At 41.2% G+C, this 16,320-nt stretch overlaps 1 protein-coding gene across 1 annotated transcript in view; it reads right to left on the minus strand.

Annotated features, from left to right (window-relative positions):
* The window catches only part of LOC311523935 (rap1 GTPase-GDP dissociation stimulator 1-like), a 52,797-nt gene extending 36,826 nt beyond the window's left edge, over positions 1–15,971 (minus strand). The window contains exon 1 of the mRNA XM_084634504.1: positions 15,864–15,971. Within this exon, the coding sequence (XP_084490630.1) occupies positions 15,864–15,867 (4 nt within the window). The 5' untranslated portion in view covers positions 15,868–15,971. The remainder of the gene's footprint in view (positions 1–15,863) is intronic.
* Positions 15,972–16,320: the final 349 nt, after the last annotated feature.

The following is a 16,320-nucleotide window of genomic DNA, read 5'->3' on the forward strand; positions in this document are numbered from 1 at the left end:
GTATCAACTATACCTAAATCCCCAGTGTCTGGGCCTGCCAAGTGTGGGCATAGAGCTGTTACTTGGCTAACTTGCAAACTGGACACAATTAACTTAGGCTTGAAAAAAGACTGTGTAATGACACATCCACTCCCAAAGTAAAACTATTTCCCCATATTTATTCTCTTCCCCCTCCCCCACTGTTCTTCACATGTTTTTGTGAACTGCTGGCAATGGCCCACCTTGATTATCACTACAAAAGGTTTTTTCCTCTCTCCTGCTGGTAATAGCTTACCTTACCTGCTCTCTCTCATTGCAGTGTGTGTATGGTAACACCCATTGTTTCATGTTCTCTGTGTATATACAATCTCCCCATTGTATTTTCTACTGCATGCATCCGATGAAGTGAGCTGTAGCTCACAAAAGCTGATGCTCAAACACATTTGTTAGTCTAAGGTGCCACAGGTCCTCCTTTTCTTTTGGCTAATCAAGTAACCTGAGCGATGAGCTGGAACTGAACTGAGTTGTTGGATCCCAGAGAACTGGCGACATGTTCTGGATCAGTTGAGTGGAAAAGGTCTGAGGGAATCCCAACTGGTATTACAGACATTAATTACTGAGCTCATTTTGTCTTACTTGAGTTCAGAATTCCCGTATCAGCTAGGGCCACAACTAGCAGTTGCACAGGAGTACAGTTTACCAAGGTCAAGTATACAAGAAAATACTGCTTTGCATAGATATGCAACTAAATATATATATATACACACACACACACACACACACACATTATACACACACACAAATTTGCCCCACTGTACTGTTTTTTTTTTTTTTAACTAAAAAGTACTTTGAAAAGTGCTGAGAAAGAAAAATGACTAGACAGAGGGGCAAAACATCAGAACTGTTTTTCCCCCCCAAGCACCTCTTCCTCCTCTGCAGACATGACCTTTGGTAGTAGAATAAAATGAGACCCTGACCAATTCACTCATGGTTTCAGTTTAATAAAACGTTCATGCATCTGAGGAAATTTGGCAGAACCAATAACAAGTAGCTCAGGTGTTGCCCATTCCTAGAAGGGATTAAAGAGGATGCACACATTTTTAGACTTTTTTGGGGGGGGGGGGGGGAGGAGTATGTTATATTTGGTTTTGGATGAACAGTGATGGGGAAGAGAAGATTTTGAAACAAGGATCTGTACTTTTAAGAAAATCATTCAAGCTTCTTTAAGTGTGAGTGATTACTCTGATCTATATTTCCAGAAACCCACAACGAATGTATGCCACTCCCAGTCATGTTGGTGTGGTGTTTGATGATTTATGGCCTGAGTTCGTGGGATGTAGACTACAGAAATTACATTGAAGTGTGCTGAGCCTTTGTTATCGCAGCTGCAATAAAACAATTTTTACTCCACAAACTGGTCACTAAGAAGTTTGTTTTTCCATAAAAACACTTGCAAAGACTCACCCCAGAAAATTTTTTGCATTTTCCTAGTAGTGATAATTCATCATTCCCATTTTTGGTGTTGTAGTGACGCTCATGACATTTTTTGCCCTCACTGCTTTCCTTGGAAGGCTGTTCCAGAACTCCATTCCTCTGATGGTTAGAAACCTTCATCTAATTTCAAGATATTTAGGCTAACAAGTGAAGCTCCTTGAGTCTCCTCGCAGAAGGCAGATTTTCCATTCCTCTGATCATCCAAGTACCTGCACCTGTTCCAGTTTGAATTAACCTTTCTTAACATGAGGGTTCAGAATAGCACACAGTATACCAGATAAACACTCACCAGTGCCTTGTGTAACGTCAATAACATTTCCCTATTTCTACTGGAAATTCCTCACTTGATGCATTTTAGGATTTCATTAACCTTTTTCACAGCTGCATCACAGTGGCAATTCATGGTCAACCTGTGATCAGCCAATACACCCAGGTCTTTCTCCTCCTCTGTCACTTCCAGTTGCTTATAGCAAAAATTCTTATGCACTTAGGGACTAACCACCACTTTGCACTATTAAATTTCATCCCATTTTTAATTACTCCAGTTTTCTAGGTCCTCCAGATCTTCCTGTATGATATTCCTGTCCTACTGTATTGGCAATACTCCCAACTTTCAGAGGGGTAGCTGTCTTAGTCTGTATCCACAAAAACAATGAGGAGTCCGGTGGCACCTTAAAGGCTAACGTTTATTTGGACATAAGCTTTTGTGGGTAAAAAACCCACTTCTTCAGATGCACGGAGAGAAAATTACAGATGCAAACATTATTATACTGACACTTGAAGAAAAGGGAGTTACCTTACAAATGGAGAACCAGTGCTGACAGGGCCAATTCAAATCAGGTTGGATGTGGTTCCCCTCCCAATAATTGAGGAGGAGGTGTCAATACCAAGAGAGGGAAAGTTGCTTTTGTAGTGAGCCAGCCACTCCCAGTCCCTATTAAAGACCAAATTAATGGTGTTAATTTGCAAATGAATGTTAGTTCTGCAGTTCTTTGAAGTATGTTTTTGAAGGTTTTTTTGGTTGTAGTATGGCTACTTTTAAATCTGTTATAGAATGTCCAGGGAGATTGAAGTGTTCTCCTACTGGCTTTTGTATGTTACTGTTCCCGATTTGTGTCCATTTAAAGTAGACATACTACAACAAAAAGGCAATGACTTAAATTGCAGCAAGGGAGGTTTAGGTTAGACATTAGGAAAAGCTTCCTAACTGTCAGGGTAGTTCAGCATTGAAACAAATTGCTATGGATGTCCCTTCCAGGCCTACGATTCTATGAATTAATTTCCCTTTTAACCAGTTTCTTATCCACCTTTTTAATTCTCCTATGAATCACCATCTTCTCCAATTTAACTAATAAATTCCCATGTGGAAATGTATCAAATGCCTTACTGAAACCCAGGTAGATTTGATCTACTGCATTTCCTATTTAATTAATAAGATAACTGTTTTTTTTTTTTTTTAAAGTGATCATGTTGGTCTGGCACCTTTGTACAATGTTGTATTTTATCTCAATTACCATTTGCCTCTATGTCCTTAACTAGTTTCCCTTTCAAAATTTCTTCCAAGACCTTGAATACAATTGAGGTCAAACTAATGGGCCTGTAGTTTCCTGGATTGTTTTTTTCCCCTCTCTTAAAAATAGGTACTACATTAGAAATTCTCCCATTACTTTACAGATTAAAAATCCTTGCTATGGGACTTGCAATTGTGTGTGCCAGTTCATTTAATATTCTTGGATGATTATCCAGGCCCCCTGATTTGGTCCATTAAGCTGTTTGGGTTTGACTTCCACCTCGGATGTAGTAATTTGTACTTCCATATCCTTGTCTCCTTGCATTGGTGTATAGGCATTTAAGTTGTTTGTGCTTGGCCTCACCTCAATTCCTTGCCTGATTTGGTACAGTCATTCCACTGCCAGTACTGCTTGCCTGGCTGTTAGTATCATTGGTGCTGGCGCTACCTTTCCTCTTGACATCAATTCTCCTACCTTCTATTCCACTCACTTGATTTCCCTTCCCCTCAACATTAGACTCGGGCATGGAAATTGGTGGAGATGGTTGGGAGACTTGCAGATTTCTAGTTTAAAGCTCTTTTAAATCAGTTGTGCCAATTTCCCTCCCTATTCAGGTAGGGTCCATCCCATGACAACAGTCCTCTCCCGTGAATGCTTTCCAGTGGTCTAACATCACAAAGCCCTCCTTCTAGTGCCATTGCCTGAGCCATCTGTTGATCATAATAATCTGTCTAGCCTTCGTTGTCCTCCTCTAGGGACAAGTAGATTCCCACTGAAGATCACCTCGGCCTCTATTTTTTTAAGCGTCTTCCCCAGCTTTGCATAGTCTCCCTTGATGTAATACAGGAGAATCTAGCAGTATCATGAAGGAACATCAGTGGACTCTTTCCAGCTCCTATTGGGGTCCTTTTCAGCCTCAGGTCCACATCCTGTATCTTAGCTCCTGGTAAACAGCACTCCCTTCTGTTCTCTGGATCTGCTCCGATGACAGGCCTTAGTAGGGAGTCCCCAGTCACGAGAATCTGCCTCTTTCTGGTGTTGGTGCAATTCTCAGCCTTCCCCGGTCTGTTTTTTGGCTGCAAGCCATCTTGTCTTTTGTTCTCATCTACAATCTCCATTGATTTTCTGTCTCTTCTTGTAGGACTAGCTGCTCTTCTCTTCTTCCTTGCTCTCCCACCTTCCGTTATTGCCTGCGATTCATTTTCCAACTCAGCAAACCTGTTCCTGAGCTCTCCTTCACTAGCTCGTCCTTTCTTCTGGCTAGTTCTCAGTCTCATGCTTCCACTTTCCTTATCCAGCAGTCTCCCCTCCCAGTTCTCCAGTCCAGCTTGCATCTGCACATCTTGAGTTTTCCATTCAATCACTTCTTGCCATGCCTCCATCATCTGCTCGAATCCCTTCAAAACTCAACCATAGTTTCTATCTACATCTCCAAACCTTAGATCTTCTCTTCCATCAGATCTATCAGGCAGCATTTCATACAAATGAAGCACTTCTCAGATACCTGCTCCAAGATAATGTACATGCCACCTTCCACATCTGAAGATCTTCATTGTCTTCTCCATTCCCTGGGTCACTACTGTGACATTGCACTCCATATGATTTTATGAAAATATGCTAATAAGTGTGAATATAATGTAACTGGAATATGCTTCATGCAAAAGGTCTCTTGTAAGGTATCATTACAAAGCTTATAATTTGAGTGTGTTCATCCTATTTGTATAAATGTATCTGAAACTAGAAGTATAAAAATATAACTGAGGTACTATTGTAATTATGCCAAGGGTGGGCCATTAATGGTGGTTTAGAATCTTGATGGCTCCCATCAACTAGGACAATTGACTGAAGGTGGTTCTGTTTACTTGCAAGCCATCCTGTGAGTCAGGCTGGGAAGAATGAAGGTTTGGGGTCTCACAGGACATGTGACTGTCACCTGGTACTGGAATCCATCTTTAACCTGGTTTAACATTTAGAAAGAGGGGTGGGGACCTAGAGAGAAAAGATTCCTCCCTTGTGCCAAAGCCATATAAGGGGAACAAAGGAGGCTGCAGTCATGAGAAATCCCCCAGCTACCACCTGAGCAGAACAGGACTGTACCAGGGAAAGGATTGGGCCCAGACTGGGAAGGAGTTTAGTCTGTGCAAGAAGCTTATTGGAACATCTCTGAGGGTGAGAGTTAGCTGCATTTAGTTTCCTACTGTGTTAGGCTTTGACTTGTATGTTTTTGTTTTATTTTGCTTGGTAATTTACTTTGTTCTGTCTATTACTTGGAACCACTTAAATCCTACTTGTTATACTTAATAAAATCATTTTGCTTATTAATTAACCCAGAGCAAGTAATTAATACTTGGGGTAGCAAACAGCTGTACATCTCTCTCTCTGTGTTATAGAGGGCAAGCAATTTATGAGTTTACCCTGTGTAAGCTTTATACAGAGCAAAACGGATTTATTTGGGGTTTGGACCCCACTGGGAATTGGGTATCCTGGTGCTGGAGACAGAAGCACTTCTTAAGCTGTTTTCAGTTAAGCCTGCAGCTTTTGTGGGATGTGGTTCAGACCTGGGTCTGTGTTTGCAGCAGGCTAGTGTGTCTGGCTCAACAAGACAGGGTACTGAAGCCCCAAGCTGCCAGAAAAAAAGGGCTCAGAGGTAGTCTCAGCAAATCAGGTGGCAGTTCCAAGGGGCTTTCTGTGACCCAACCTGTCACAACTACCACTGCTGTCTATGTAGCAGTCATAACCTTCCCTCCTGTCAAAGAGAAGGCACACATGCACTCCCTCCTGCAAACTCCCCTTAGAAACTCCTACTAAAACTCCCCTGCTTCCAGCTCTGTGCCATTGGCTGGCTGCCTTTATAGGCTCCCTAAGCAGGGATCTACGTGATCAAATGCTCTGCTTCTCTCAGCATGCTGCCCCTACCAGCCCCTGCACATCTCTCCCCCCCCCCCCACTGGCAGGTTTGGCTGTGAAAATATTATACTTTGGTGTTTTATAGTAATTGCTGTGCTATTAAAAAGGGCCAGATTCCCAAAAGGATTTATTTGATCAATTTCTTTCTGTTCAATGTCCTTATTTATCCTGAGTAACACACTGTAGGCATCGATCTGTATTGGAGAGGTTTTATAATTAAAAGACCTATTGTGCTTTTGTCTGAGCACTTAACTTTCCCCAAAACCACATGCAAAGGACAACACAGACAGGGGAACCAACAGGGGAAGTGTCAAAGCAAAGCAACTTGTGAAATTATAGCACTGCTTAGTGGTGCAAATACAGCAAGAACCCCTGGAATAGGGAAGTGGATAAGAAGAACCATTTCTTCTAACTTACTGAAAGAACTTAGTGAAGCTATCTCCCTTTCTGTAGGGCTATGCACATGAAAGTAACAGAATTATATATTTTAAAGGGATTTCATTTGAGTTAAAGGATTCCAGAATGCAGCTTTAAGAAATGCCACAACAACCACCCTGATAGTTGTGCAGTCTTTAGGTTACGTTTCTTAAAATGTAGCTAACAGGCAGGGTTATAATGCTGACAAAAATATTGAGGCAGATTGGGGTCAGAGTGAATGGTCTGGTGCCTCCTAGGATTCTCCCTTTTAAAGATTCCCAACCCCATAAGACAATCTGTTTCATCTCTAATCATGGCAATGATATCTTAGCTATCTTAAGAAATTCCAAACTAAATCTCTAATATTTGAAAGTGAAAAGGCAGAAAACTCAAAGGAGGTTGTTTTAAAACTAGCATGCAACAGAATCAGCATTATCCTGGGCTATTCATGTAGCCTGGTAATTAAAAATCCAGGTGCTCTGTTATTCCTCTAGGGACTAGATCAGTCAAAGTAACACCATATGGACAATGACACTCAGTCCTTGAAAATATTCCATTTGGTTAAAATCCATTGTGTTATAGCGGTTATTTTAATTCCATAAGAGAATAAGAAGTGGTAGAATAAAAGCTATGTTCAAGAAAGACTGACTTGAAGAAAAAAAATTCAAATATCTGTTTTTTTTTAAATGCTCCTTTAGATGCTGCTATCCATCTTCCCCCGACCCCCAAATTGTTTGCTATTTACTAGAGCTTGAGTGTAATCAGTGTAGGACTGATCCTACTCATCTTCCTTTGTTTGAGCCTAAACTGGAGTTATGTGGCCAAAGAAAAAAAAGTCACCTCAACCCTTTCATTGAGAGCAGATCACAATGGCACAAATACAGGTTATTCCTTAAGCTGTATGGTAAAAGGAAGTTCCACATTGCAATCCAAGGTCGACATTGCAGAATTTCTGGCAAAACAGGGCAATCTGTTTCGGTGCCTAGGCTATTAGTGAGCTGCCAGGAAAGCAGGCTGGTTAGACAGCCCGCCTGGCTTCTGTCAAAGGTTGGATGGAATCAGTGCATTCCTACGGAATGTTTCAGTCCAGATAGCGTTTATCAACGGAAATCTGTTCTGTCAGTTCAGCTGTGACTGAGCTGGGGCAGGGTGCGTGAAATGGGCTGTGAGGGAGAAAGCTGATGACCCACCCAGGGGCATGGTTAATCTGCAGGGAGTGGACTTTGGATGTCCGGGCGTGAAAGCCTGTGACTAAGCTAAAGGGTCACAACCATCAGTACAAGTGCAGTAGCAGGCTCACCCCTGTGGGGTCTAACCAGTAGAACAGGTACAAGGAGCTACACAATGTTAGTGTGTGTTATGTGGTGCTTCACGATCATCTGAGTGGTGGCAGCAGCTGCACTGCAAGGAACACAGGGGGGGGAAAAAAATGATGGCTGTAGATTAATAAATTTGAATGTCAGACATGACCATTATCGTCACAGAATCTAGCCTCCTGCATAACAAAGGCCATAGAGTTAAATCAAGTTGGTTCCTGCATCAAGCCCATAGGTTCGGTCTTAGCTGTAATGTTTCTTTTAGAAAGGCATCAAAATCTTGCTTTAAAGACTTCGGTTGAGGGAGAATCCACCACATCACTAAGTAAGTTGTTCCAATGGTTAATTACCCTCATCAAAATGTGCCTGATTTCTAATCTGAATTAGTCTAGCTTTAGCTTCATCCAATGATCTCAAATTCTAGCAGAGGAAACAGAACCTAGTTCTTAAATGTTGGGAGATACAGGAAATCATTTCTTGCTCTGTTATTTGCCTTTTTTTAAATCTGGCAGATCTTCAGCTGGTGTAAATCAGCATAGCCCCATTCATGTCAATGGACGACCCCAATTTAGGTCTAGTTTTTTTTTAAACCTGATCCTTTCCCTCTTCCTCAGCAATTTTATACACTAAACCAGCGGTGGGCAAACTTTTTGGGTTGAGGGCCACATCTGGGTGGGGAAAATTGTATTCAGGGCCAGGGCAGGGGGTTGGGGTGCAGCAGGGGGCTCAGGGCAGGGAGTTGGGGTGCAGGAGGGGTTCAGGCTCTAGCCTGGCACTACTTACCTAAAAAAGAGGCTCTGGGGCGGCGGCAGCATACACCGGGGCCAGGGCAGGCTCCCTGCCTGCCTGCCCTGGCCCCACGCTGCACTGCTCCGGGAAGCAACCGGCACCACATCCCTCCGCAGCTGCTGGGGGAGGGAGGGCACAGGGCTCCGCGTGCTGCCCTTGCCAAGCCTCCAGGTACCTCCCCCGAAGCTCCCATTGGCTGTGGTTCCCCATTCCTGGCCAATGGGAGCTGCGGGAGGTGGTGCCTGGAGGCAAGGGCAATGCAGGGAGCCCTCCCCTCCTCCCCCCCCCCCGGGCTGCAGGGACATGGTACTGGCCACTTCTGAGAGTGGCAATCCCGTAGGCTGGATCCAAAGCCCCGAGGGGCTGGATGTGGGATGTAGTTTGTGCACCCCTGCACTTAACTAAACCCTTCATCTGCTAATCTTTAATTTTTGAGAAGAGTTTTCTAAAACCAGGAATATGAATGCTCTCTAGGTAATCTAAAGAGCATAGTGTATAGTAGATGGGAGTCTATGCTCATGCTATGCTAGAAATTCTGCTTCAGGTTAAGAAAGCACATGGTAAGTTCATAATGCTGGAAAAATAGCTGTAGGGTCTTTCTGTGGGCACAATCAAAAACAATTTGACAAGTCTTGTTTTAGTCTCGTATACATCTTCAAAAGCCATGCAGCTTGTTATAAGCTTTTGTTTTCTCATAGTATTTTTCCCTCTTCAACTCTCATGAGTAACTCTACAACAAACCTGCCTGCATACTCAGTGGAAGAAATGTAAGGCTCCAGTCCTCCTCCCCTAGGAGAAAGATCAGGTATTTGTTTGGTAATGAAACAGAGGGATAAAAATCAGATATGAACAAATATTGGTGACTGGCATGTGTCAATAACTAACTAAAACACGAGGCCAAATAGCCTAACCTTGCACATGAGAAATAATGTATTACTCTGAACAGTCTAACTGAAATCAAGGATTGCAGAATCTGCGCCATTGACTGCAGGGAGACTACTTGTGGCATAAGGTGCTACATAACATGCATAAAGGTATTAGGAGCTAGCCTTTAGTGAATGATTGATTATAGTTCATCTTTGCAAAGGCATGACAATGTCTCAGGATTGGCTGACTTATGTTGTTTCCAGTATAAGTGTCTTACCTTGGAGCATAAAATACAGTAAAGGAGGAACAGATTTGCCATCTCTTTCAGACTTTTAAGCCCGTAACCGGAAAATTGTCTCAAGTCAGATAAACCATTATCTCAGTCTCTGTGAAAAGCCACTTACATCCATGTTAGACTATATGTCTTGTGCTGTCGTTGAACTCAAGGGTAACGAGAATTCTAAAACTGTATCAGCAGATTAAAAAGCACTTTGGAAGGGATTTAAAGCTAGTATCCAAAAGTTTACAGGGACATAATTAACAATTTCTCAGCAGACCTTACTTTTTTGTAGTTTCTTTGGACAGTGTTGTAGGTTACTCCTGCCTAGCCTGTAGCCATAAAGAATTTCAAATAGAAGTAAATATTCAGGATTGTACCAACCAAGCAAATTCTTGCTACTCCCTGCATTACCCATGTTAACAAATAGATGTGGGAGAAGGTTATTTGTTTTTCTGAAGAGTGACTATTGTTTCTGTGTGGAAGGCATTTAAAAGAATGACTGTGCTCTCCCTTTCACTCCCATAAACATGGAGGCTAGTTAACTTTTTAAAAATGCCTTGCAAAAAATGCACAATTTATTGTGCTATCTTGGAGAGAGGGATCCCTAATTTGCAGCCTTGTGGCCAAATGAGCCCTGCAAGGTTTTGGGTATGACCTGTGTACATGTGTATAGGATGAAAGATGCATCTAGGCTACTTTTCCACTCACCAGATCCTCTGCCTGACTGGGGCTGCTCTAAATTACTCCAGCTAGAGCAGTCCCCTACAGACCAATCTGTTTTGCTGGGAATCACTAGGATACACTGAGTTCTCTTTGAATTCTCCCATCTCCCCGCCCCAAGAGAGCAGTTGACTAGAGACAACTAAGCTAAGGAATTGGAGCAAGGATGCCTGCCCTAAAACTTGCTCTCTGCCTGTAATTGTAAGCGGGGGGGGGGGGGGATCCAAGCTGACTAATTGCAGTTTTGTTTTTATTTGCGGGTGAAGTCAAACAAGCAGCTTCTGACAATCTGTCAAGGAAGGTACAAGTACAAGCAATTAACTTCTGATGTTTAGATGAGGTTTGACTATTGGGTGTTTGGAGATTTGAGGGTGACTGGTAGAGTCACAAAATTTGACCGCTCCATACCGAATTGTTAAAGACACTATTGAACTTTTTCCCCCCCCAAACCTGAGCTATTTAGAAATGCTTGAAGTCTAATGGCCCAAAGGCCTAAAGAGTCTAAAATGTTCTTTTAAACATCTCATGTGTTGATAACTAAAATATAGGAAAATCCCAAATTTCTTTAGGGTCCACAAAAATAGTATTTCACTGGTTCTGCCTCCAGCCTGGACAGATGTGAGCCACCCAACCTTCTCCCTAAAGAAACCGACTACAGTACAGTACAAAACGGAACTTTCCTGTAGTTTTTAAACTCAGATTCAGATCCAAATCCAGATCTAAACTTTGTGACCCAGACCTCCCTGTTCAGTGGGTTTATCTGAACATTTAGTGTCAGTGCCCAAAACTGAGGGAGTTAATTTTGAGACTCTGGCCCTTCTCTGTAAGTGAGATAAATGATACAGCTAAACATCTATGACGGATGATGGTACTGCCCTTCTCAGAGAGTGTCTTTTGACTGATGATTTGTGTACTGTTTTGGCATTACACATCAACTCAACTGCCTGCCCTGCTGACTGATACATATTAGAGAGAAGAAACAAGGACTAAATTAAAATGACTGAAAATGCTTTTGCCTGCTGGGACAGGTCTTTCGGTTTCTCTGTTTCCCTAACAAAAATTAAGACTTCTAACTAGGGAGAAAACTACATTCCTTACACTTTCTTCAGGTCAAGGTGGTTTCCATTTTATGTGAACAAAGCAGATCAGATAATTGGGGGTTGGGGAATGGAGTGGCAAAGGTTCTGCTTTGACCCATACCCTCCCTCAGTGCTCTGATATGGCATTATTCACCTTTCCTTTTGTCTGAGTGTTTGGACAAGGTCCATTTCTGTATGTCTTACTGACAGTGCCTCCAAAACCTGACTGTGAACAAGTCCTACACTGGTAAACTGATGGTAGGACAGGATAATCTACTAGCCTTTCTACATCTGTGATTTCTCTAGCTGTTAGAGCCTGGAGACAGACTAATAGGAATCTCTACAAAAGGGCTGTCTTTAAGCTCATACAATACTGTGAGAAATTCAACTGTCTGGCCTTCTTTGTTTCTACAGGATATTGGGTATTTTTGGTCTACATTTTTTTCCTTTTTTAAAATCATAAACACAGGCATTTTTTAAAAATATTGAAGTGACTCAAGAATGATAAAATAGTTTAGGTAGAATATGAAACTTCAGGTATGCAAAATATTTATTTCCATTAACAGGTCAAACAAAGGAGTATCGGAGAGATTCTCTGACATTGCCGGAAATGCAGCTCTTACAGTGAAATACCTTCCCTTTTCAGATGTGGGCTACCTCTTCTGACAGTAGTGGATATTTACTCCTAGGATGGTTACATTTTAAATTACTTGTGTGGGTCCCTGTGACACTCTCCTTAGGGAGCCCAGAACCATAAGCCATGGTGTTACCTGTCTGCCTCCACAAGAGTGCTTTGCTGGAGCTTAAGCTGTGTGACAGCTCCCTGCCACACCAGTCTGTCTCACCAGCAAATGCCTTAGATTGGCAGAATCTTAAACCTTGCCGCTAACATTCAGTGAATCCCAAGTTCCCCAGAGGCTTCTATCTCTCTGCAGTGTCCAGTCCCTCCCACTGTGACGCTCACAGAAAATTAACCAAGCGTGCATTGTCTCTTTGGAGGCAGCAGACACCACCTTGTGGGCCCTCACTCACTCAAACATTTTACTTTAATACTCAGCACGGAGATAATTTATAGTAAAACTAAGCACAAGTTTATTTTAAAAGGACATAGATTTAAGTAATACTAAGTGATACTTAGAAGAGAAAGACAGGAATGATTACAAACAAACCAAAAATAACATGCTTTCTAGAGTCTAAAACTTAACTTCAGCGAGCCATAATCTTTGGTTAAGCACCTTCCTCACTAACATCAAGTCATCAGCATCTCCAGCCCCTCAGTTAGGAGGATCCACTTCTCCCAGAATCAAAGAGAGCTGTTCCCTTTGTCCCCTAAGAAACAGATAACGGAGTCCCCTTTCTTCCTTTTTTATAGCCCTTCATCCTCAGGTCAATTTGCTTTCTCAATTTGGCTTGATCTCTTTATCAACCTTAGATACAAATGTACTTCTGTTTTCCTTAGCCACCCATTAGCTTGATCCATGCAGACAGGTAAAGCTACATTTCTTTGTCTGGGGCAGGCTTGTTTATCAATTGCCTCCATAACCTATTTCCAGCATAACTCTTTATACGTAACCTGTATATATAATTACACAATGATACTCATGACCAGCGTGTCACCAGTTTGCATATGATAGCTTACAAGGCACTGTTTTGCTAATATTGTGACAAGAGAGAGGGGGTGTTTCCTTTGCCATTTGGCATAAAGGGGCACTTAGTATAATACAGGAAAGGGACTGTGACCCTATTATAATCAGACACCTTTCCTAAACAGTTGTGTTTCTGACTGCTGTAAAAGTCATATAATCACTCACATTTCCATGGTTGACAAAAGGATTCTGCTCTGTATGTGGTTTGTAAAGTATTTTGAGATCCATCTAGATGAGAACCATGCTGCTAAATTCTGCTCTTATTTACACCAATGTAAAGCCAGAGGAACTATGAATAGGCATCCACTGTAGACAGAGTTGACAGTCCACTTTTTGACATGTGAAGATATTTTATTGTAATATCTGCATTTCTGGGCAGGTCCAGGGTACCAGGAAGATGCTGTCTTTGTTCAAATGAATGGAGTGTCTTCAGGTTTACATCAGTAATAAGCAGGAGTAGGATTTGACCCAATGTATTTTCAATCCAAATATAATAGTGATTGGGGCCATTCTACATTTGCTCTTCTAGCAAAGCACTGAAATCAATGGGACTGCCCACATGGTTAAAGTTAGGCACATGCTTATGATTTTGCTGGACTGCATTCTGGATGAATGGATTCTTATGTATTATTAAAGGGTCTAAATAAATATAGAACATGTGTCTTGGACATTAGGGTATCTAAGCAGAAAAGTGGTAATGCAACATAAAAGTATCTTAAAAACATTGTTTTAATCACTATTGAGTAAGCCACAGGAACTATATTTAAAGAAGATGAAGACAACTTTGATCAGCACAGAAAAGAGTCGGTCAATCAAGTTCTATCCGTGAATACGAAGAAAGAAAAATAACCCAGTTAAAAAAAATAAATCATATGATGACCAGCAGATTGAGGGGCTGCTGGCCCTGGGTCCTTGTCAAGTTTTAGTTACACAAACCTTAGGGCTTGTCTAAATGGGGACATGTAGGACAGCTGAGGTGAATCAACTAAAAGGTGTTAAGTCAATGAAAATAATTTAAAGTACATTAACCAACTAGATGTGGATGCTGTCACTCAAGAGTAAAGTGGCCTAAATTCCCTGTAACTTAATCTGGCCCTGGGTCCTGCAAGGTGCTGAGCACCCTCACATTCAATTGGAATTGAGGATGCTCAGGGTCACTCAAAACCACACGTTTGAATCCAATTGGCCAGATTCTCAGCTACTGTAAGTCAGTGTAACTTTATTGACTTCAGGGGAGCGGACATTCCCTCAGGCACAGGCAACAACAAGCTTTGCTGACTCCAATCTATAAAGCACATCTGACCCTCTCTCCCTCCCCTCCAAATCTCTGAAAAAAGCTCGAATCAAAGGCAGCAGCTTTGGGATTTCCCTGTAGTACTGGTGTGTTAGTGTAATGCTGTTGAAGAAGTAACCAGTATATGGTCAGATACTGTGAAAACTGAGAGCCACACATGTAAAGAATTGCCAGCATCTAGATTAGTTTGCAATATTGCTGAAAAATATGAGTATGAAACTGTTTCAAATGAATGAATTTTTTTTTTGAAAGAAACAGTCACAAATCTATACCTGAAGTGGGGTGTTCTTTTCCATTTGCTATTCTGCTGTTCAAAGTTTCATTAATCTAACCAGGGACCAGAAATAATGTCATGTGACCTATTTCACACTGATTAGCAGTTACAAAAGAGCAGAAGTGAACACTTTGCCAGCAACCCATAATCTGTAGCTTATTCTTTTGAAATATTCACTGAATACAGAAAATGGGACTGATTGATGACGAATGCATAAATAAAAAAAAGCTCTAATTCAACCATCTCTAGCATTTACCCTTTAGGCTAGAGCCAAGTGCAAAGAAGCTTGTATTATAGTGGTTTACCCTACATAGGATAGAATAATAATACATAATAAATATATCTGGCTCTTATACGGTTTAATTGTATTTTAATGTGTGTGCGCGCAATGCTCTGAATGCTACAGGGGAAGAGCTTGTACTTTATTTTTAAATTACTTTGTTCTATTATTTATTTATTAAGGTAATTGTTCCACACAGCTGCTCAGTTGTCATAAGCCATTTAGGGACAGCTTCTTTCACATTTACTCATGTTTACTCGGAGATTAGTCCCAGTGATGTCATTAAGTTTAATTGAAAAGTAAGTTACTATAATCTGATTTAGGGTGACAGAAATCTTGCCTTTAATATTTGATTTGCCCTTGCTGGTATTTTTTGGTGATCATTCAAAGAGCAGAATTTAAATCTCAAATATGTTTTAACTCTACTATAAATGTGACCCTTTTCACAAAATAGGGCAATTCAAAGTTAGGCTTTACCCTCCTCCTTTACCTAGCCAGTTGCTGAAACCTGTTAACCCACACTTAAGACCAAACCATTTAAATTCAGCACTTCCCTCTCTCCCCCTGGGTGGCATCTAGATCCATAAATATACAAGCTACAATGTATCTAGTCCTGTGCATCCAATGGGCAATGAAACAATTAACCTCCCTTCTCAAACTGCTGTGCTGCATTTTATTTTGTTCTTACAAATTGGTGTGAATTGGTGGGTCTGTATGAAATTAGAATTTGATGCTTTCTTGCAGCTTGTTAATATTCAAATACACCTTATTGTTTGCATTCTTTTGGGACTGTTTTTATTCTCAGACTGTTTGATATGTGACACAAAAGATTTCAGGTCACTTTAGTAATGCATGTACCAGAATATCAACCTCCATAATTAAATGATCCCAAGGCAATCTTATATTTATAAGAAATCCCAAACATTTTTGCAATACCTATGTGAAGAAGAAAATTAAACATCATGTATTAAATATAATTTCTATCTATATTTAGCATAAGCTTTACTCACCCATAAAAACCACAGCTCTCCAAACTGGGATAAAAAAGAATAGCCGATCTGTAGCGTGAAGCTCTGTCCTTTATAGCTTCCAAGCTGAGGATAAGGAGAATATTTTATAGCTGTCAGGCAGACAAGCAGCCCACAGTTTTCTGTCTCTCCTCTTTTTCTATGACCCTGATCTTCAAATGCATCTAATACTCCCTAATTACTTAATCCCCCACCGCTGCTTGTGTTTCCAGTTCTTAGATGTCATTAACAGAAATGGAAACACAGTAATTACTATGCCAGCAGAGAACCTTTAGGAACTTAAATTTCTGTTGAATCTGCTTCTGCTCTCATTTAGGGGTGTGACAATTGAGCTAAATAAGGGCCAGGTTTTCAAAAGAGCCCAGATCCCATCTGGTACCTTAACACTGACAGTTTTAAAAAGTGCTCAGCACCCAGAAGTTACTCAGTATTGAGCATT

Source organism: Lepidochelys olivacea, assembly GCF_965140295.1.
Source record: "Lepidochelys olivacea isolate rLepOli2 genome assembly, chromosome: 7".
NCBI lineage: Eukaryota > Metazoa > Chordata > Testudines > Cheloniidae > Lepidochelys > Lepidochelys olivacea.